The sequence below is a fragment of the Poecilia latipinna genome, unplaced genomic scaffold (assembly GCF_001443285.1).
Source record: "Poecilia latipinna isolate Pla-1442-1.1 unplaced genomic scaffold, P_latipinna-1.0 Scaffold902, whole genome shotgun sequence".
In the NCBI taxonomy this organism is placed as follows: domain Eukaryota; kingdom Metazoa; phylum Chordata; class Actinopteri; order Cyprinodontiformes; family Poeciliidae; genus Poecilia; species Poecilia latipinna.
In genome coordinates this window covers 299,587-315,238 of record NW_015113518.1, presented here as the reverse complement: position 1 = coordinate 315,238, position 15,652 = coordinate 299,587, and the positions used below count along the sequence as shown (strand labels likewise).

Sequence of the window (15,652 nt, the reverse complement as noted above, 5' to 3'; positions counted from 1 at the left end):
GAAATTTGTCTTTTCAGCTTCACGCTAAAAGCAAACCACTGACACTGCTATTTGAACATTTTGTTTTTTTTGTGTGATCTGCAAAATACTGACAAAGCAGCTCATCTCAGCTGATCCCAAGCCTGCAAGCTACAAAAATATCACCTAATTAACAAGCTGCCATTCGGTGAGCGGCTGTAAGAAACGAAGCCAGGTTCAAACCGAGCCAGAAAACTTGGACCGATATGAAGGACGTGCGAAATGCGGGGCACAACGATGGACGCCGTTGCCGGTTTGTGCTACACGTCTACAACTTAATTAGAGCGAGTACCTCACCGTGTTCAACCTGAGACTCACTGCTAGATGCTAGAAAGAAAGAAATAAACCACGCTTCAGCTTGGGCTCCTGCACATTTTGATGGATTTCCACATTTTCGGGGAGTCGACGTAAGAGTAGAAAAACACACGAGACGTACAGAGGTGGATGAGACAGACTGGTGGAAATATTTTTGTTCCTAGAAGATGAGGCTGTGTTTTGTAAACACGGTGATTCATCTAAAGTGTTTATGATTTTAAAGGGTGTTTTTTTTTCTCTCTCTCTCTTTCTTTTTACCTTAAAGAACAGTTCAGAGGAAACCGGAAGCTCAGGTTCCTCTGTTATTATTGCACTTATACTCCAGGGCAGGGATGGCTTTAAGGGGGGGAGGTCAGGCCGTCTCCACGGCGATCCGAGGCGGAGGGACAGCCGTGCGTCCTCCAGATGGCTCTGTTCATCACGGAGGAGGGATGGAGGGCTCGGTGACGGCCAGCTCCTGAGCCAGGTCATTGAAGCGAGCGATGTAGTCCACGCTGCTCTCGCTCATCATGCAGGCAAGCTGAGTGTCCATCTGCAATCCCAAACAACAACAAAAAAGAAAATAATTTTGAGTTCTACTTCCACAAATTATGATTATATTAGCAATCGATTACTCTGACAGTCGCATTAAAACATAAAAAAAATCAGCACATTCTGCAGATTTTTCCATCTAACCACGATCCTAGAAATACATAAAAAGTACAAATAAACAATTCAATTCCTTATTAAATCAGAAAATAGACATTTATTGACTAAAATGCAATAATGTGGCATTTCTTTATGTTTGATCATCTGTAGCAAAAACATACTTTTAACATCAAAATGTTTACAGCTCATCCCGTTCTGCTCGCCTTAGCATCAATAGAGTGTAGGGGAAATCCATTGGTTTATTTATTTATTTTTTAATTAATATTTGGACGGTAAAAAGTGCCTGAAGAGCTGGTTAAATCATAAGTGATGAGTCACATTCACTAACAGTTTACAACACTTGTTCTGCTGGTCGTCACCAGTCACCACCTTTGTTCACACTGAGATGTGAGGAGGCGACTTGAGGATGAGTAAATGTGGAAACGAGATGAGGAAGATTGTTTTTTTTTTTTCACCTCTGCCACGTCAGGAAGGCCACGGGACTGAAAGGAGTCATGGGAGTTGCAGTCCAGGAGACTAGGACCGAGCAAAGCGGTGCCGCTTGAGGGGCCAGAGGGGGTCAGGGTGGTCCGCCTGCTCTTATCAGGGGAAACCATGCTGGCTGGAGGGGGAAAAAGAAAAGGAAAGCAGCCGGGTTAGTGACTATTCAGAGCAGCAAATATGAGGAACGAATCTTTGCGATCTTTGGCCATCGCAGCTGAGATTCTGTCACATGTTAAAGTATAAACACCTGAAAGCAAAGAGCTTTTTTAAAAATTAACTCCTACTATGATTGTTGTTCTGATCTTACTTAAAGGTGATGCAGCATGTTGGATTTAACCGACACGTTTCTAACCTTGTGGAAACAACAAGCTTTTTAAAAAGGAATAATTTATATATGAGCAGGTTAAAAAAAAGGCTTACATAGGAGGCAGCCCAGCGTGGAGTCTGAGGAGTCGCTGGGGTACCACTGGGGGTCGTGGCTGGGCGACGGGATCCAGCCCCTGGACGGGCTGACCGAGGGAGACGAGGCCAGCAGCTTGGAGGGGTCGCCGTTACCCAGCTTGGCTGGAGAGAGAGCAGCCTCCTCACCTGCAGGAAAACACGACATGTTTTTATTACCACATCAATAACAAGGCAAATAAAAGGGTGGAAAAAAAACCAACAGCAGGAAAGATCCCTCAGATTCTATCACAGAACTCTGATGGTTCTCCCTTTTTTTAGAGAGTCGGCATGTGGGAGTCTGAACGACACGCACCGTAGTTTGTTGAGTTAATGGCGAGCTCGATTATGGAGTCGCTGATGTGTGTCTGGGGCTCGCCGGGGGTGAGGGCCTCTTCCGGGGGTCCGGGCAGAGAGATGTCGAGGAGCGAGGCGACGCTGGGCGGGGACAGGAGGGAGTCCCCGCTGCCTGCCCCGCCAGGAGACGGAGGCGGCAGGCCGTTCTGTGGAAACGATGACCGTCATCATTCAGCCCAGTGATAAAACACACAGTAGGAAACGGCGTGGAGCAGATGTTTCTGTGGCGGCTCTCAACAGCGACACATTTTCCATGTAAAAAGACTCCAACATGAATTTATAATTTATTGTTTTTAAAATACAAAAAGAAACAGCTACAGAAGCAATTTCTAGTCTTCAGGTTGGACGGACTGAGGGATGGACGTATTATCTTAACCACATATATGTAGGATGAGCAAAAGCTACAATATTTCTACAATGGGTCTCATTTAAATCCAGAACCTGTATGAAACCGTAAACAAGCAATGAACAAAGGTCAAGACGTAGGGCACAAAGAGAAGGGAGAAATGAAAGAACGATAGGATCTAGGAAAGAAGGAAGTGAGATGGGATACAAGGGAAGAGAGACGATCTTCTTTATAAAAACCAACACAAAGTGCTTCAATCGGTGCAAAAGAAATGCAGATATCCATCATGCAAACAACAAGCAGGGATATAAAGTATTAAACATTCTTTATATGTGCAAAATTCTCCAGTTCCATAATTTCAACCCTGAAAAGTATTTATCATGACTTGACATTAACCTATAAACACCTTTAAGCCTGTTTGCACATTTATTGCATCAGTTCTTTAATGAGATCAACTGGAAGGTGTTGGTGAATATCTGAGTGTGTGTGTGTGTGTGTGTGTGTGTGTGTGTGTGCTGGCTGCGTACCTCTGGGACATTTTGCTGGAGGAGCTGGGCGTCTGGTGCAGCATCAACAATGGGTGTTGCTGCGAGGACGGCAGCGTTGACAGCCAGGGAATCCAAGTCCCGACAGGGGCTGCCTGGGATGATGCCTGCGGACTTCGCTGCCAGGTCGATGGCGCCTGAGAGAGCGTCTGTCAGGAACACGGAGTGCACCACATTTCAGCATTAGCATGAGAACATCAGTGGGAACTGAAATTAGTGTCAAGACTGGGGCGGGGGGAGGTAGTCATGCTGTGAAATATAAATCGCTGAGTGAAGATTCGTACTGGAGAGCTGGCTGGGTGCTGCTGAGCTGGACGCAGGAGGTGAAGTTTTGGTCATGGGAGGGCGGGAGGTCGGAGCCAGGCGAGTGTTGATTGGCCGGAAGGATCCGGTTCCTGGGGGAGGAAACAGGAAGTGAGCGAGCAGGCGCTTGAAGTTGTTGTTGTAAAAGAGGAAATCGAGCCATTTATTTAACTGCGACGTAAAAAAATAAAAATAAATAAGCAGTTTTACCCATCAACACCCAAGAACTGGAAATATACTTACTAATATAGATCGCTATGAGGAAAAACGTGTCTGAAGTACCTGTGGCGGAGGAGTTGGAGAGAATGGAGAAGGAGCAGACGTGCTGAGGAGTGTCTCCTGTCGTCCTGGGCAGAAGGGTTCGCTGTGCACAAAATTAAGATTTTAAGTGACCAGTCAGGCTTATTTTTACAGATCCGCACAGAAATATCAAGCTGGGCTTTCCATTAATACCTGAACTACGAGAGGTTTCCGCAACTGCCTGTTCCGAGGTTTTCTCTGTCTGGAAAGGAAAAGATCTGACTGCATCTGAAAGAAAGGAGCACCCGGGTTAGTATTGGGGCTTAGAGAACGAATGAAGACGTCATGTAACGGGATGTCGAAGTGATGCGTTGCTCGCTCTTACGCTGATGGAGTCCAGCTGCTGCCTGAAGGCCAGCTGGGCTTCCTTGTTGGGGGAGAACATCCGGCTGTGCCGCGAGCTGTTGGGGGGCAGCGTGGTGGGAACGGCGAACACGCTGCCCTCGCCGTCGCCAGGCGATCCCAGCAGAGACCGAGGCAGGTTGCGCCCACCTGGGGGAGGCGAGGAAACAGAAACGCTGTGAGTAAGTGTGCTTCCCGTCTCCGACAACTGTTGAGCTTCCAGTCGGCTCCAGACATTGTTGTCGTATCGGTGCCATGAAAGTCAGAAATACCAGAGGCGGCAGCAGCCGCGTTTGGCGGGTGGGTCCTGGCGCCCCGGACGGACGCCTGCTGCCGGCCGAAGCTGGGGCTGCGGACGCCTGCGACCGGACTCTTCCCTGGAGGCGTTAGCGTCTGGTTCTGCTCATCCGGACCAGCCTTAAGAGGAGACGTGGCGGTGGAGCACACCTCCGGAGCCTGCGGATCAAAAATGCAAATCGATACTAAATGTTATTACCAATTCAGGTGTTTCTACTCCACACAAGCACGTAGCCAGATATCTGGGGAAACTGAGGCATTTTCATTCACTTTGGCCTTCTGTCTACATGGAAACTCAGTTTAATATCGCTAAAAACGATTATTTATAAAAACTCTGACCAAAGTGGAGATTTGAGAAAACTCCATATTTGTGTTTGCGTGTGCCTGCGACAAACAACGTGTCAATATATCCACACACTTACTTGTGTTTTATTAACTTTGCAATCTAATAAGTAGTTCAACATATATGTCTTTCCATAGAAATGGCTCTCTTGGAGCCATGTTTAATTCCTAACAGGAAGTTGTGGTTGTTTTGAAGCAATCTGATTGGCTGACATTCTTTAGCTCTGCACTACACTGCCCCCTATAGGCGTGGCATGGTTAAAGCAACACTTAGGGGCAGATTTGTGCAGATTCATGTGGATGAAAACTTTTCTGAAACCAAAAAATATTTTTTTTTAAACAATGCGGTGAAGATATCAGTGTTTTTAAAGACCTGGCCTGCGTGTGGACAAGGGATAAGATCATTAACAACAAAAACTTTTCTGGTTTGTGTTAAACCTTTAAAAGGTTAAGAGTTAGTGCTCTCTTGTGTTGGTGGTCTTGAAATCGTGAAGCACGAATAAATACTTTGTGATGAAATGAAAGAAATCTAATTAATTGAGATCGCCATAGTTGTGCTCTGTACTTGTTACCTTACACTTTGTTTTTAAGGTTGATCCAAATCATTCTACATTCAACCTTTTATCCCTGCATCTCCAGCACCTCAACTCTTTGCTGTTAGTAAAGCCACACACACTTCTGTCCAGAAAACATCTGGTTATCTTTAACCTTAAACAGGAACTATAATGTATAAAGGTTGTTGCATGTTTGGGTCCTTACCAGAGGTTTAGGGTTGATCTCGGTGGAAACCAGCTTCAGCAGGCAGCGTAGAACCCTGTGTGTCCTGTTGGGTTTGGGCGCCTCTTGCCCGTTCTCCTGGTTGCCAGAAGGAGCTGCGGTCGGCTGCCACTCGTACTCCAGCTGCAGCTTCCCCGGCTTCCCGAACATCAGATAGAGCTCAGCCAGGGTGACGTTCTCGGCGTCGCGGGCGCTCCAGCCCTCCTCTCTGATCTGTTCCACGCTGCGTTCTTTAGCTGGCGGTGCGGCGCCCTGCGACGCGCTCTCCTCCGAGCTGGTCGCCGTGGGTTTCGCTGACGGAGCCTGGGTTAGATCTGAAGAAGAGCCGCCCGACTGCTGCTCCTCTTTGCACTGCTCTGATTGGGTTTCTGCACCGCCGTTGACCTCCGGGCCAGCCTCTGTAGAACCCGTCCCATTGCCCTCTTCTGTCTGCTGACAGGAAACAGAAACAGAGGGAGGTTTCTTCTCCTCCACCTTTCCGGAACCGTCCGGAGATGGTTCGGGGTTGGGGGCCTCAGTCCGGCGGGCGTCAGCTTGGATGGCCATCGAAGCGTTGGCAGCAGCAGCTGTGGAACCTCCCCGTCCCGATTTGTTGCCGCCCCGCGGAGGCGGAGCACTTTGGATGCCCAGGATCTGGACCGCCGGCAGCTCCTTGGCATTGGGCCGGCTCTTGCCGCTCTCTAACCAATGGACGGTGCAGGAGGCCTTGGAGTGGACCACCCGAGCCACGCCGGGCAGCGTGGTCAGGGTGCTACTCTCGGCAGGGAACAGAGTGAGCTCCTGCTGCTGAGCTTTGTTGGGGGAGTCTGGGCTGCTGCTGCTGCCGCCCTCTAGAGCCTCCCTCTCCATGAGACTCTTCAGCTGGAGAAACGGCGTTAAGGACAACAAACGGCACCGCAGATTAAAAACACACTCTGGGATCTTTAGCGCGATGAGGCAAAGGCGGCTTTTCATGAACGGCCTCTGAAATGGAGTGGCAAACAGCGACACGCAATGTGTTTTCTAGGATACAATTCGCTGGTCTTGGTACGCCCACTTCTGCTTCAGATACTCGATGAGGCAGGAGACTTTCCTGTGGAGCTCCACCACCATCCTGCGGTGGAAAAGACAAAACAAAACATTTAGCTGCTGGTTTTCAAGTTGATGCGATAAAGAATGCCTCGTTCACATAATAGATTTTACACACATGACGCAGTCGATCCCAAAATCATTCACACCTCTGGCAGATTTACGTTTCAAATTATTTTCATTCAACCAACAAGTTTCTTTTTGATCAGAAATAAAAAGGGTGTCTATAAATTGTATTTACATTTAATAATAGAAATGATTATTATTAATAAGAAGTTATTAATAATTTTACCAAACATGAGGAAGCAGCATTCAGTTTCTACTACCCACAAATCTGGATAAACTTTCAACAAACTGCAAAGATGCTGAAACACTGAGTTCCTTTAAATCAAGGCTAAAAACCCACCTGTTTAGAGTTGCCTTTGATTACTAGTAAGCAGAATACTAATTGACATATTTCATGAAAGCATGACATTTAAAATTGAAATATTACATCATAATTGACAGAAATAAAAGAAAATATCCATCTGTGTAATGTGTCTTACTTAAACCACAAAGCTCCAAAAATAAATAGGTTTTTCAACAACATTGAAATTTACTGAATGGGTTGGAATAATTGTACAAAAAATGTTCTAATAAATCATTAAAGAATGGGGCAAACATGCCTATGATTACTGTACACAAATGTCTAAGTGGAGCCTAACTGTAACCTCAGAAGCGTGCTACAGCTGCAGACAGGGAACATGTGAAAAACTAGATGAAAATACTCAAGCAGGAAATCAAACCGCTTCCTTTTCAAAAAGAAAAAAAAAAAAAAGGTGATGAATCACTGAACTTCGCAGCTGGAAAATTTAAACAGAAACGTCTAGTAAACGACACCAGTCATGTTCCCTTTTTCTCTCATCACGAATTACAGAAATGAGAGAATTAAATAGTAGCAGGGCAACGTGACTCCAGATGTAACACATTGATTTATATAAACTTTAGGATAATAATATGTTTTTTTTTTTTTGTTTTTTTTTTAACATCTCCTACCTGAGGCGAGGATTGTAGGCCAAACTCTGAACACGGGCCCAGGAGTGGTTACTGCGTGGTTGGAGCTCCACCGCCACCTTCAGAGGGAGACGAACCGGCTTCTGATCCTCTTCATCGCTCACCCCTGCAGAAACGGGAACGAGCGGCAGAAATGAACACAGCCTTTAGTTTTATACACATGGAGAATGAGAGCGGCCAGACTGTCGCTAGCATTTCATCCGTCTGGCGTAATGTGGACAAAAATTGTAGAGGGAGTTCTGTTTTTATTTTTCATTTTGAAGTGATTATTCCAACTATTCTTATTTGATGACGTTTAACCGTTTTGTGGAGAGCATGTTTGGTGTTTGCATGCTCACCGTCTGGATCGCAGAGTTTCTTCAGTGCGCGACACATGGGGGCTTTGATCCGGAGGTTTCTCCCCTTGGAGCGCACGGTGGTGGCTCTACGTAAACAGAAATAATTGTTTGTTTTTTTTTGTTTTTATTAGTAAAAGTTAATTTAACTATTTGTCAGTTCTCTTGATGAATCCTTACCCCTGCTGGATGAGTTCGTTCAGCTTTGCCACGTTCTTCTCATCCATCACTGTCAAACGCAAAACAACAAACCAGAGAGCGAGTTATGTCATCGTCCCAGAGGTGTGGTTGTCCCCCGTGACAGGTTTAATCCCATCCCTCGTGTCCCGGCCTAATGAATCTAACAAACACAGTTCCCCTGATTTTATTGGGATTTTATGTGACAGAACGTAGACCATAATTTTATGTAATCATTCTTGGTTGTTCAGAAAACTTGAGCAGAAAAGTTAGGCTACGTTTACACAGCAGGAATATGCGTAGTAGTACGGGGACCGGCGGTAGATACAGATGTTATCGTTTTTCTTTTCCTTCCACCTCACATTCAGGTGCTGCTTTGTGTTGGTCTGTCACATAAAACCCCAATCAAAATTGACTGAAGTCAATGTGAAACAGCCGAAGAGTTGCAGATACTTGTGCAAGGCGCTGCAACACGGAGAACGGTTCCCACTTACGTCCTCCGACTTTTTTGCGCAGCTCGGCGTAGCAGATGAGGCCGTACAGTTCTTGGGACGATTTTTTCAAAACACGGGAGTAAACTGAAAAGAAAAAGAGGGTACACGTGTCACATGTGTGATGCAAATGGCACTGCGTATGCTACGCAAAGATAACCCAGCCATAACACAGAGAGGACATGACTTCAGCCTTATCTGCTAAACCTCTTTATCTTGTGCTTAAAGGGAAGTCTGGCCAAAGAGAATAAATGCCATACAGAAGATGTTAAATATATTCATGTTTAATTTATGTGCTGTAAAAGGTCTCATTAAAATAAAATGCACGTTCATGAACATTGAGGACCCCCCCAAGCAGAAGCCAGGAAACTCAACCACGGCCTTGTCCGCCTGCTGAATCTAACAACATCGCGTTCAAGTGACAAACAGCTCCAACTTGATGGCTCCAGCAGCCGTAACAGGTCAGATACGATGACAAACATCCTCCAGATTTGACCGGCTCCCTGTCAGCTCCAGCGTTTGTGGATGAAGGCAAGAAAGGGAATCTCACCGTTGGCAAAGTCGATGTGTTTGGAGATCTTGTGCCAGGTGCGGTAGTAAAAATGGCGGACCTGCTCTTTGTTCTTCACCATGTTGGCCGGCTTCCCCCTCTTTTTGTACTTCATTGCAATGTTGTTCTGGATTGCCTCGAAGTCCTTCCCGTGCTGCGGGACAGGAAGAGCGACGATGAGTGGAAAACGGAAATCACATGCGGGATTCGCAAAGTCGCTCTTGGTGCGAGTTCTCACCTCGTAGAGCCCCTCGAAGAAGCTGTTTTTGTCCTCCGCGCTCCAAGACTCCCACTGCCGACGGGCTCTCTTCTGGTTCCCACCTTGCTCCTCTTTCTCAGCGGGCCCCTGTCCCCCCTTAGGCGTCTTGGAAACGCCTCCTGTGGAGCTGGCCACAGATTGCCCCACTGCCCCATGGGAAGAGGAACCATTTTCTGCCCCTGTGATGCACAGAAACAGAGAGAAACTCAATTGATATTAAGAACCAAAAGAGCAGATCAACTTAAAAACACCAGGATATTTAGGCTAAGCCGCCCATCTAATTTTTAAAGCTTAAAACCGACTATTTTCACAACAAAGGTGATTTGGAGGATGTTAAAATGAATGCCCACTAAGCCGCAGACTTTCACTACAGCGTCCAACCTGCAGAGCTTCACATCTCTGTGGTTGAGCTCTGGCAAGCAGGCAGGAAAAGCAATCAATCCCCTCAGCCAGGCCTGTGATGAACTGGTCCAAAAGCAACCGCATGGTGGGCTCCACTGGCCAAATTTTTACCCGAGCACAATGCCAGGTGTCATTAAAGTACGCACCATCTCAGTTCAGGTTTCAGAACTGTGACGTTACGCAAACTAGATTTCAGGCAGAAAAAGTGGGGTTCATTTCCTAAAGCGAACGCGTTTGAATGCAAGCAGGCAGCGGCTTAAAATAGCTCTCTTCAAAAACAGATGTGCACGACAATATCAATAAGAGTTATATTATGGCTAAAGCATCAAACAAATGCATATAAGAAAATAGCAGCTTTTTTTCCCCCCTCAACCAGCAGTAAGTGGAGGAAAGCCATTAGTCAAACTTGTTAAAGCGGACCAATTCTTCTCACTCTAAACATTTAATTCGGTTTGATCTAAAGGGCCAACACTTTTAGAGCTACTTTTAGAAAGAAAAATATGAACCAGAGCCAAAGCAAACCTGCCTTTTTCTGAACTATTTCCTATACGGCAGCAGCTCAGAGCCAGCATCTCAAATGCACAGAAGCTGGATTTTCCTGCACATATTTACTCTGAACTGGTGACAAAAATCATCCTTATTGGCACAAATCAAAGTGATAAAATCTGCCTTTAGTTAGAATGAGGAAGGAAGCCTGATAAATAGCTGTTAGTAATCCGATCCAAACAGAAACCCTTAAGTTTGCTACAGAAAGTAGCCAAAACTTGGCTGTCCTTAAAAAAAAAAAAGAAAGACTCCATTTTGTTCAATCAATATTTCATGTATAATGCTTTCAATTTCAACATGCCAAATAATAAAGTTGTCCAGATGGATTGATTCTTAGTGTCCAAAGTGAAGGAGATACTAAAACTCAGGGACAGTGACGTATAAAAACAAAACAAAACACAAGTGCGGGAAATGTGGGTTAATTAATGATAAGAAATGTAATATTATCCAAAATGTTGTTCAGTGCCAGCATTACTACATCACTGCACCGGATTTCTCCAGTGTTACTGGCAGCAGTGATGGTCGGACTGATTAAATGATTCAACACGCCATAAAAGTATCCACACTGAAAACGCACTTTATTGCTGCCGCTCTTTGTTGACCTGCGTGAAACGTGAAATACAAACACAACTGGCAACACCAAATCTGAAACATGGACTGCTGCGACAGGCTGAATCAGTGGATCGAGAAGTAGATGTGACGTTTCCACGGAAATGTAAAATCATCTCTTTTAAAATCATTAAAAAAAAAGGAAAAAAAAGAAAAGAAAAAGCTTTTTTACACTGCCATTTGTACCAACACACAAGGTGAAAACCATGTGCTTGAATAGTCAGCCACCTCATTTAAATCCAGGAGGAAGGTGGTGGGAGACAACAGAACCAGCGATGCAGATGAGCTGAAGGTCGCTGCTAAAGTCACCCGGGCTTCCTCAACTCTTTGGCAGAACCACAGGTTAATGAAATTTATGCCACGCTGCATTGATGCAGTAATTCATGCAGGAAAAAGAAAAAAAAAAAAAAAGTGGCGAGCAAGTACTCTTCAGTTGGCTAAAATTTCTTCACAAGAAAGATTACGTAATGTTCTATTTTTAAGATAAACTGTATTTTTTACTAAACTAACACACATAATCTAATACGAGTTTCTCCAAGATGAAAATTCAATTACAGACATAAAATATTCTGATTTATTTAGCTGTACTTTTCCTTCCATATTCATGAGGGGGGGAAAAAACAATATGGTTTCTGCAGCTCCATGGAGGTGTGTTAACGGTGCCATTGTTGCCAGTTTCTGGGTATGTATGTGTGACTGCAAATAGTCGGGAACAACCTGATAGACATGTAAGTTCTGGTCTCTCCTCCTTTTTTAATAGAATGATGTTTCAACTTAAGCTGGAGCTGCCAGAAGTGAACCCGGGGTTAAAAAAGCAACAAAAACACTCAATTTTACACATCAAAGATAAACAAACTACACTGCTTTAACACACACTGCTGTGACACGACTAAAAGTAGGAGCAGACCACCTGCTAATCCAGCCTCTGCCCACTTTTTTATTTGGGCTGATCAGCCGCTGTACCTTTCGATTTTGCCCCGCCGTGTCCATTGATGGTGGATCCGATTGAATCCTTCCGTATCCGTTTGCTGGGGGGTCGGACGCTCGATCGCAGAAAATGATGCTGGTCGTGACACGGAGGGGTGGATTCCGCGGAGCTCTGGGGCTGCTGGTTCGAACCCGTTCCGGTCCGGTCCGGCGGGGATCCGGGGAGGACCGGGGCCGGACCCGAGCTGGGACCCGTGGCTGATGGATTAAGAATTTCCACTCGCTCCTCTCCCTTTGTACTGCGCTCGTCGCTCGCCTGCTCTCCGCTCTCCTCCTCGTCGCAGCCTTCGAGCCTTCTGGACGGATTCGGCTTCCCATCGACACCGATCCCCTCCCTGGAGCCCGGTGTCATGCTGCCAGGGACACATTCAGAGGGAAATTGTTCAATTAGGAGCGAAGCGTTGGGCAAAATTAACTTCTAAAGACGACGGTCACTGTCTCTCAACATGGCCGCCGCTGTTTGTTTCAAATCCCTTCTTCAGTCCCGTCAAAACAACGCCAAATTTATAAATTAACCAAACTGAAATACATCGAAATTAATAACGGAAGCTGTTTGGCGACTGGCGCGGGTGTTTTACCGAGAATCATTCGTCTTTAACATGCAATAATATCCGTAATAAATCAAACTAAATTCAAACGCGAGCGCTTTTCAGTTTAGCGCCCTGCAGAAACGACGACGAGAGGAGCCCGTCGCTGCATTCGACCTCTAAATAAAGTGTTTATTTCAACCCCGTTTTTACCCATTTTCGAGCTCTTCGGAGGTGGAACACGTCTTCTTTCTCTTCACCATGAGTCCGACCGCTTTACTTGGCAATTACCGATCAAATTGAGCATAATAAAGCCGAAAGCGATCCCTCTGCTGCCTGCCCTCTTCTTGCTCCTGCTTCGACTGAGCTGAACTCTGCGCAGTTCAACTGTTTTCTATCAGCAACAACATAACTCGATGAGCTTTTCCCTCGCAATAATAAATGCAAATAGAAAACAACTTCCAAATTTAATATATGCATCTTCAGATGTGGATGAGCAATTTCCAAACCCTTCAGTCAGCCGAGCCCGTTTAAAATGAGAAGTATGCATAGTTACACTAACATGACTGCATATAAGACTTGACAATACGTCACAATCGCCTGCAGAAATTATATCAGCATTACAAATTATTTAACACACATATTTCAGCTTTATTTAATGCTTAAATTTACTGCTTAGTATTCCCCTACTTATATTTAATACATTTCTCAAATGGACGCCAATCAATCTTTGTGATCACAAATGAAACATTAAGTCCAGACATTTTACCCTTGAATGACAGTGCAATAAGAAAAATCAGTTCTCTCATTCTGTGTAATCTTCTGTAATCCTGCGATATAATTGTGCTATATTACCCAAGTTGTGCAGTACAAACTGCAGTAAAATAAATAGAAACAAATGAATATATTTATATTAAAAAAAATTAAGCATGCCTAATCTGAAAATGAAGAGGCAGCACATTCTTTGTAAGGTGACACAAAATATTTAAATCCTTATGGTTGATCAGGTGTAAAACATAACACTGGTCATTCAGAGGGTCAAAAACTGTTTTATATATATATATATATATATATATATATATATATATATAGTTTTTATATGAACTTATCTTCCTGTATTTTATAACAGTTGCAACAAAGGCAGAGTTGTGCGCCAATAATTGCGTGTTTCACCTCTTTAAAACCTTCTTAAAAGCTGGTCGTATGTCAGCAAAACACTTACACAAAGAAAGCGAACGTTATCCCACAAAGTTAAAAAACCATTTTTCATCCCTGACATGCAACTATTCAATGAGCTTTGAGCTTCCTATATTCTCTCAACAGATTTGCTATTATAATACAATGCTAAAAACACACAGAAGAATTACGGTTCTGTAATAATGAGCTATTCGCATGAATTGTTCTTTATATGGGCACTGAAAAACATTTTAAAAAGAACTCTCAACATGCATAAGGTGCTACCTAGCATAGCTGCTAATGCTGTTAGGTTAGCTAACGTTAACGCTAAGTCGTTGAAAAAACACTAAAATGTTGCTAAACCGCCTAACTACAAAAATACAGTTTTGAAAAATAGATCCCAACCCTGTTAGCTTTATAATAATTCGCAGCTGAGTTGAAGCATTACCTGAAGTTGAAGCTTCCCAATGGTATTACTAACCGAGAGGGAGGCTAGCATTGCTAACCGTCTGCAACCTGGTGCCGATGACAGCTCCCGGGGAGGCGCGAAGTCCCGCCTACTACAACTCAAAACAAAAGCCGTGATTGGTCCACTGTTTAGGAGGGCGGCGGTTTGAAAGCTAACTAACAGCAAGATCCGCCAACCGTTGTTGAGGGAAGACTCACAAAGAACCAATTGTGTTTTTCTTCCTGTCATGCCCCGTGAATTGTCCGATCAGAAACTTTGAAGATCAAAAGCAGTTTTTACTCTTTTGATTCCAATCGTGTTGTATCCCAACATTTTATTGAATAAACTGTAAAAAAAAATTCCTTCTTCCAGAATTAGTTCCTCCCAGATTGACTTTTGACCACCAAAAATTCAACGGGTGGAATCTGGAGGATATGTTTGAATTTTTTATAGGCGTATCCCGAAAAACGCAGACGAAAGAGCAGTAGATTCTCCGTAAGGGTTCGGATCGTATGTCAAAGTCGCCGCCATATTGTGAGTGGCGTATTTTAGCATGTTCTGTTTAAAGGATTTTAAGTAAAACTGTTTTATTGTCTGGTCTGTGGTTACAGTGTGAGATATTTCAATATTAACTGAATAAATGATAAAATATATCATTTAAAAATCAATACTAGGGCGGTTATTTTGTAGAGAAGTTTTTATTTAATCATGTTTACATGCCTAAAATCTCTGTTGCTCAGAACCATTTGTTGAAGCCCAGATGATTATGTCATGACTTTAGAAGTTTCTCAGAGGTCAGTCTGCTACTTTTGAATGTCACAGAGGCACACTTGTGAATCTTATTTTAGAAGAAAATGGTAAAGGCTTGATCCCTACTGAGGGAACCAGCATTATGGTGTGTAGGTGTTTGGCTGCAGAGGGAACAGGTGCACATCAAAAATTAGATGGAAAGAACATTATCAACAAATATTACAGCAGCATCTCCAGAAATCAATCAGAAAGTTAATACATGGAAATAAATGGGTCTTCCCATAGACAACGGTCTTAATCACACAATCAAATTAGTTGTGTGTGGCTTAAGGTCAACAAAATCAGTGTTTTGGTTAATCAACACAAAGCTGATCTAAGTCTGAGCAAATAAATTGTGAGCAGAACTAAAAAGATAAGCAAGGTTCTGCTGAGAAATGGCCCCAAATTCCAGCATGGGAGAAGCTTGTGGAAAAATGCCAAAACATTTGACCCAAGTCACATAGTTTAAAAGACAATGCCACAAAACACTAAAGAAATTTAATCTTAAAAAGTGTTTTATGATTATGTTGAACTCAAATTACTGTAAGTTTCATTTTTTCTGTTTACACATCTGAGACAGTTTAAGTATAAGTGCCTTGAAAAAAATAGCTTTTCCAAGGGGTCTTGCCACTCACAATATGGCAGACACCTTTACGTAAACATAAAAAAAATATATATAAGCAATTTAGCATAGGTTGTAGTGCATATGGTAAAGAGCTTTGTA

At 43.9% G+C, this 15,652-nt stretch overlaps 1 protein-coding gene across 2 annotated transcripts; it reads right to left on the bottom strand.

Annotated features, from left to right (window-relative positions):
• Window positions 1-72: 72 nt before the first annotated feature.
• On the bottom strand, window positions 73-14,265 carry cramp1 (cramped chromatin regulator homolog 1). Of its 2 annotated transcripts, none has more exons than XM_015048770.1 (20): window positions 14,140-14,265; window positions 11,965-12,341; window positions 9,424-9,623; window positions 9,186-9,339; window positions 8,639-8,722; window positions 8,148-8,196; window positions 7,971-8,056; window positions 7,615-7,738; window positions 6,523-6,604; window positions 5,494-6,372; window positions 4,368-4,551; window positions 4,079-4,245; window positions 3,907-3,981; window positions 3,736-3,817; window positions 3,435-3,545; window positions 3,133-3,299; window positions 2,219-2,405; window positions 1,885-2,052; window positions 1,437-1,582; window positions 73-865 (listed from the first exon to the last, which is right to left on the bottom strand). In XM_015048770.1, exons 2-20 carry the CDS (start codon window positions 12,338-12,340, stop codon window positions 752-754), a joined length of 3,435 nt encoding a protein of 1,144 aa, XP_014904256.1. In that variant the 5' UTR covers window position 12,341; window positions 14,140-14,265; the 3' UTR covers window positions 73-751. The 2 variants fall into 2 exon arrangements, with proteins under 2 accessions (XP_014904256.1, XP_014904255.1); XM_015048769.1 differs by lacking the exon at window positions 14,140-14,265 and adding an exon at window positions 12,729-12,994.
• Window positions 14,266-15,652: the final 1,387 nt, after the last annotated feature.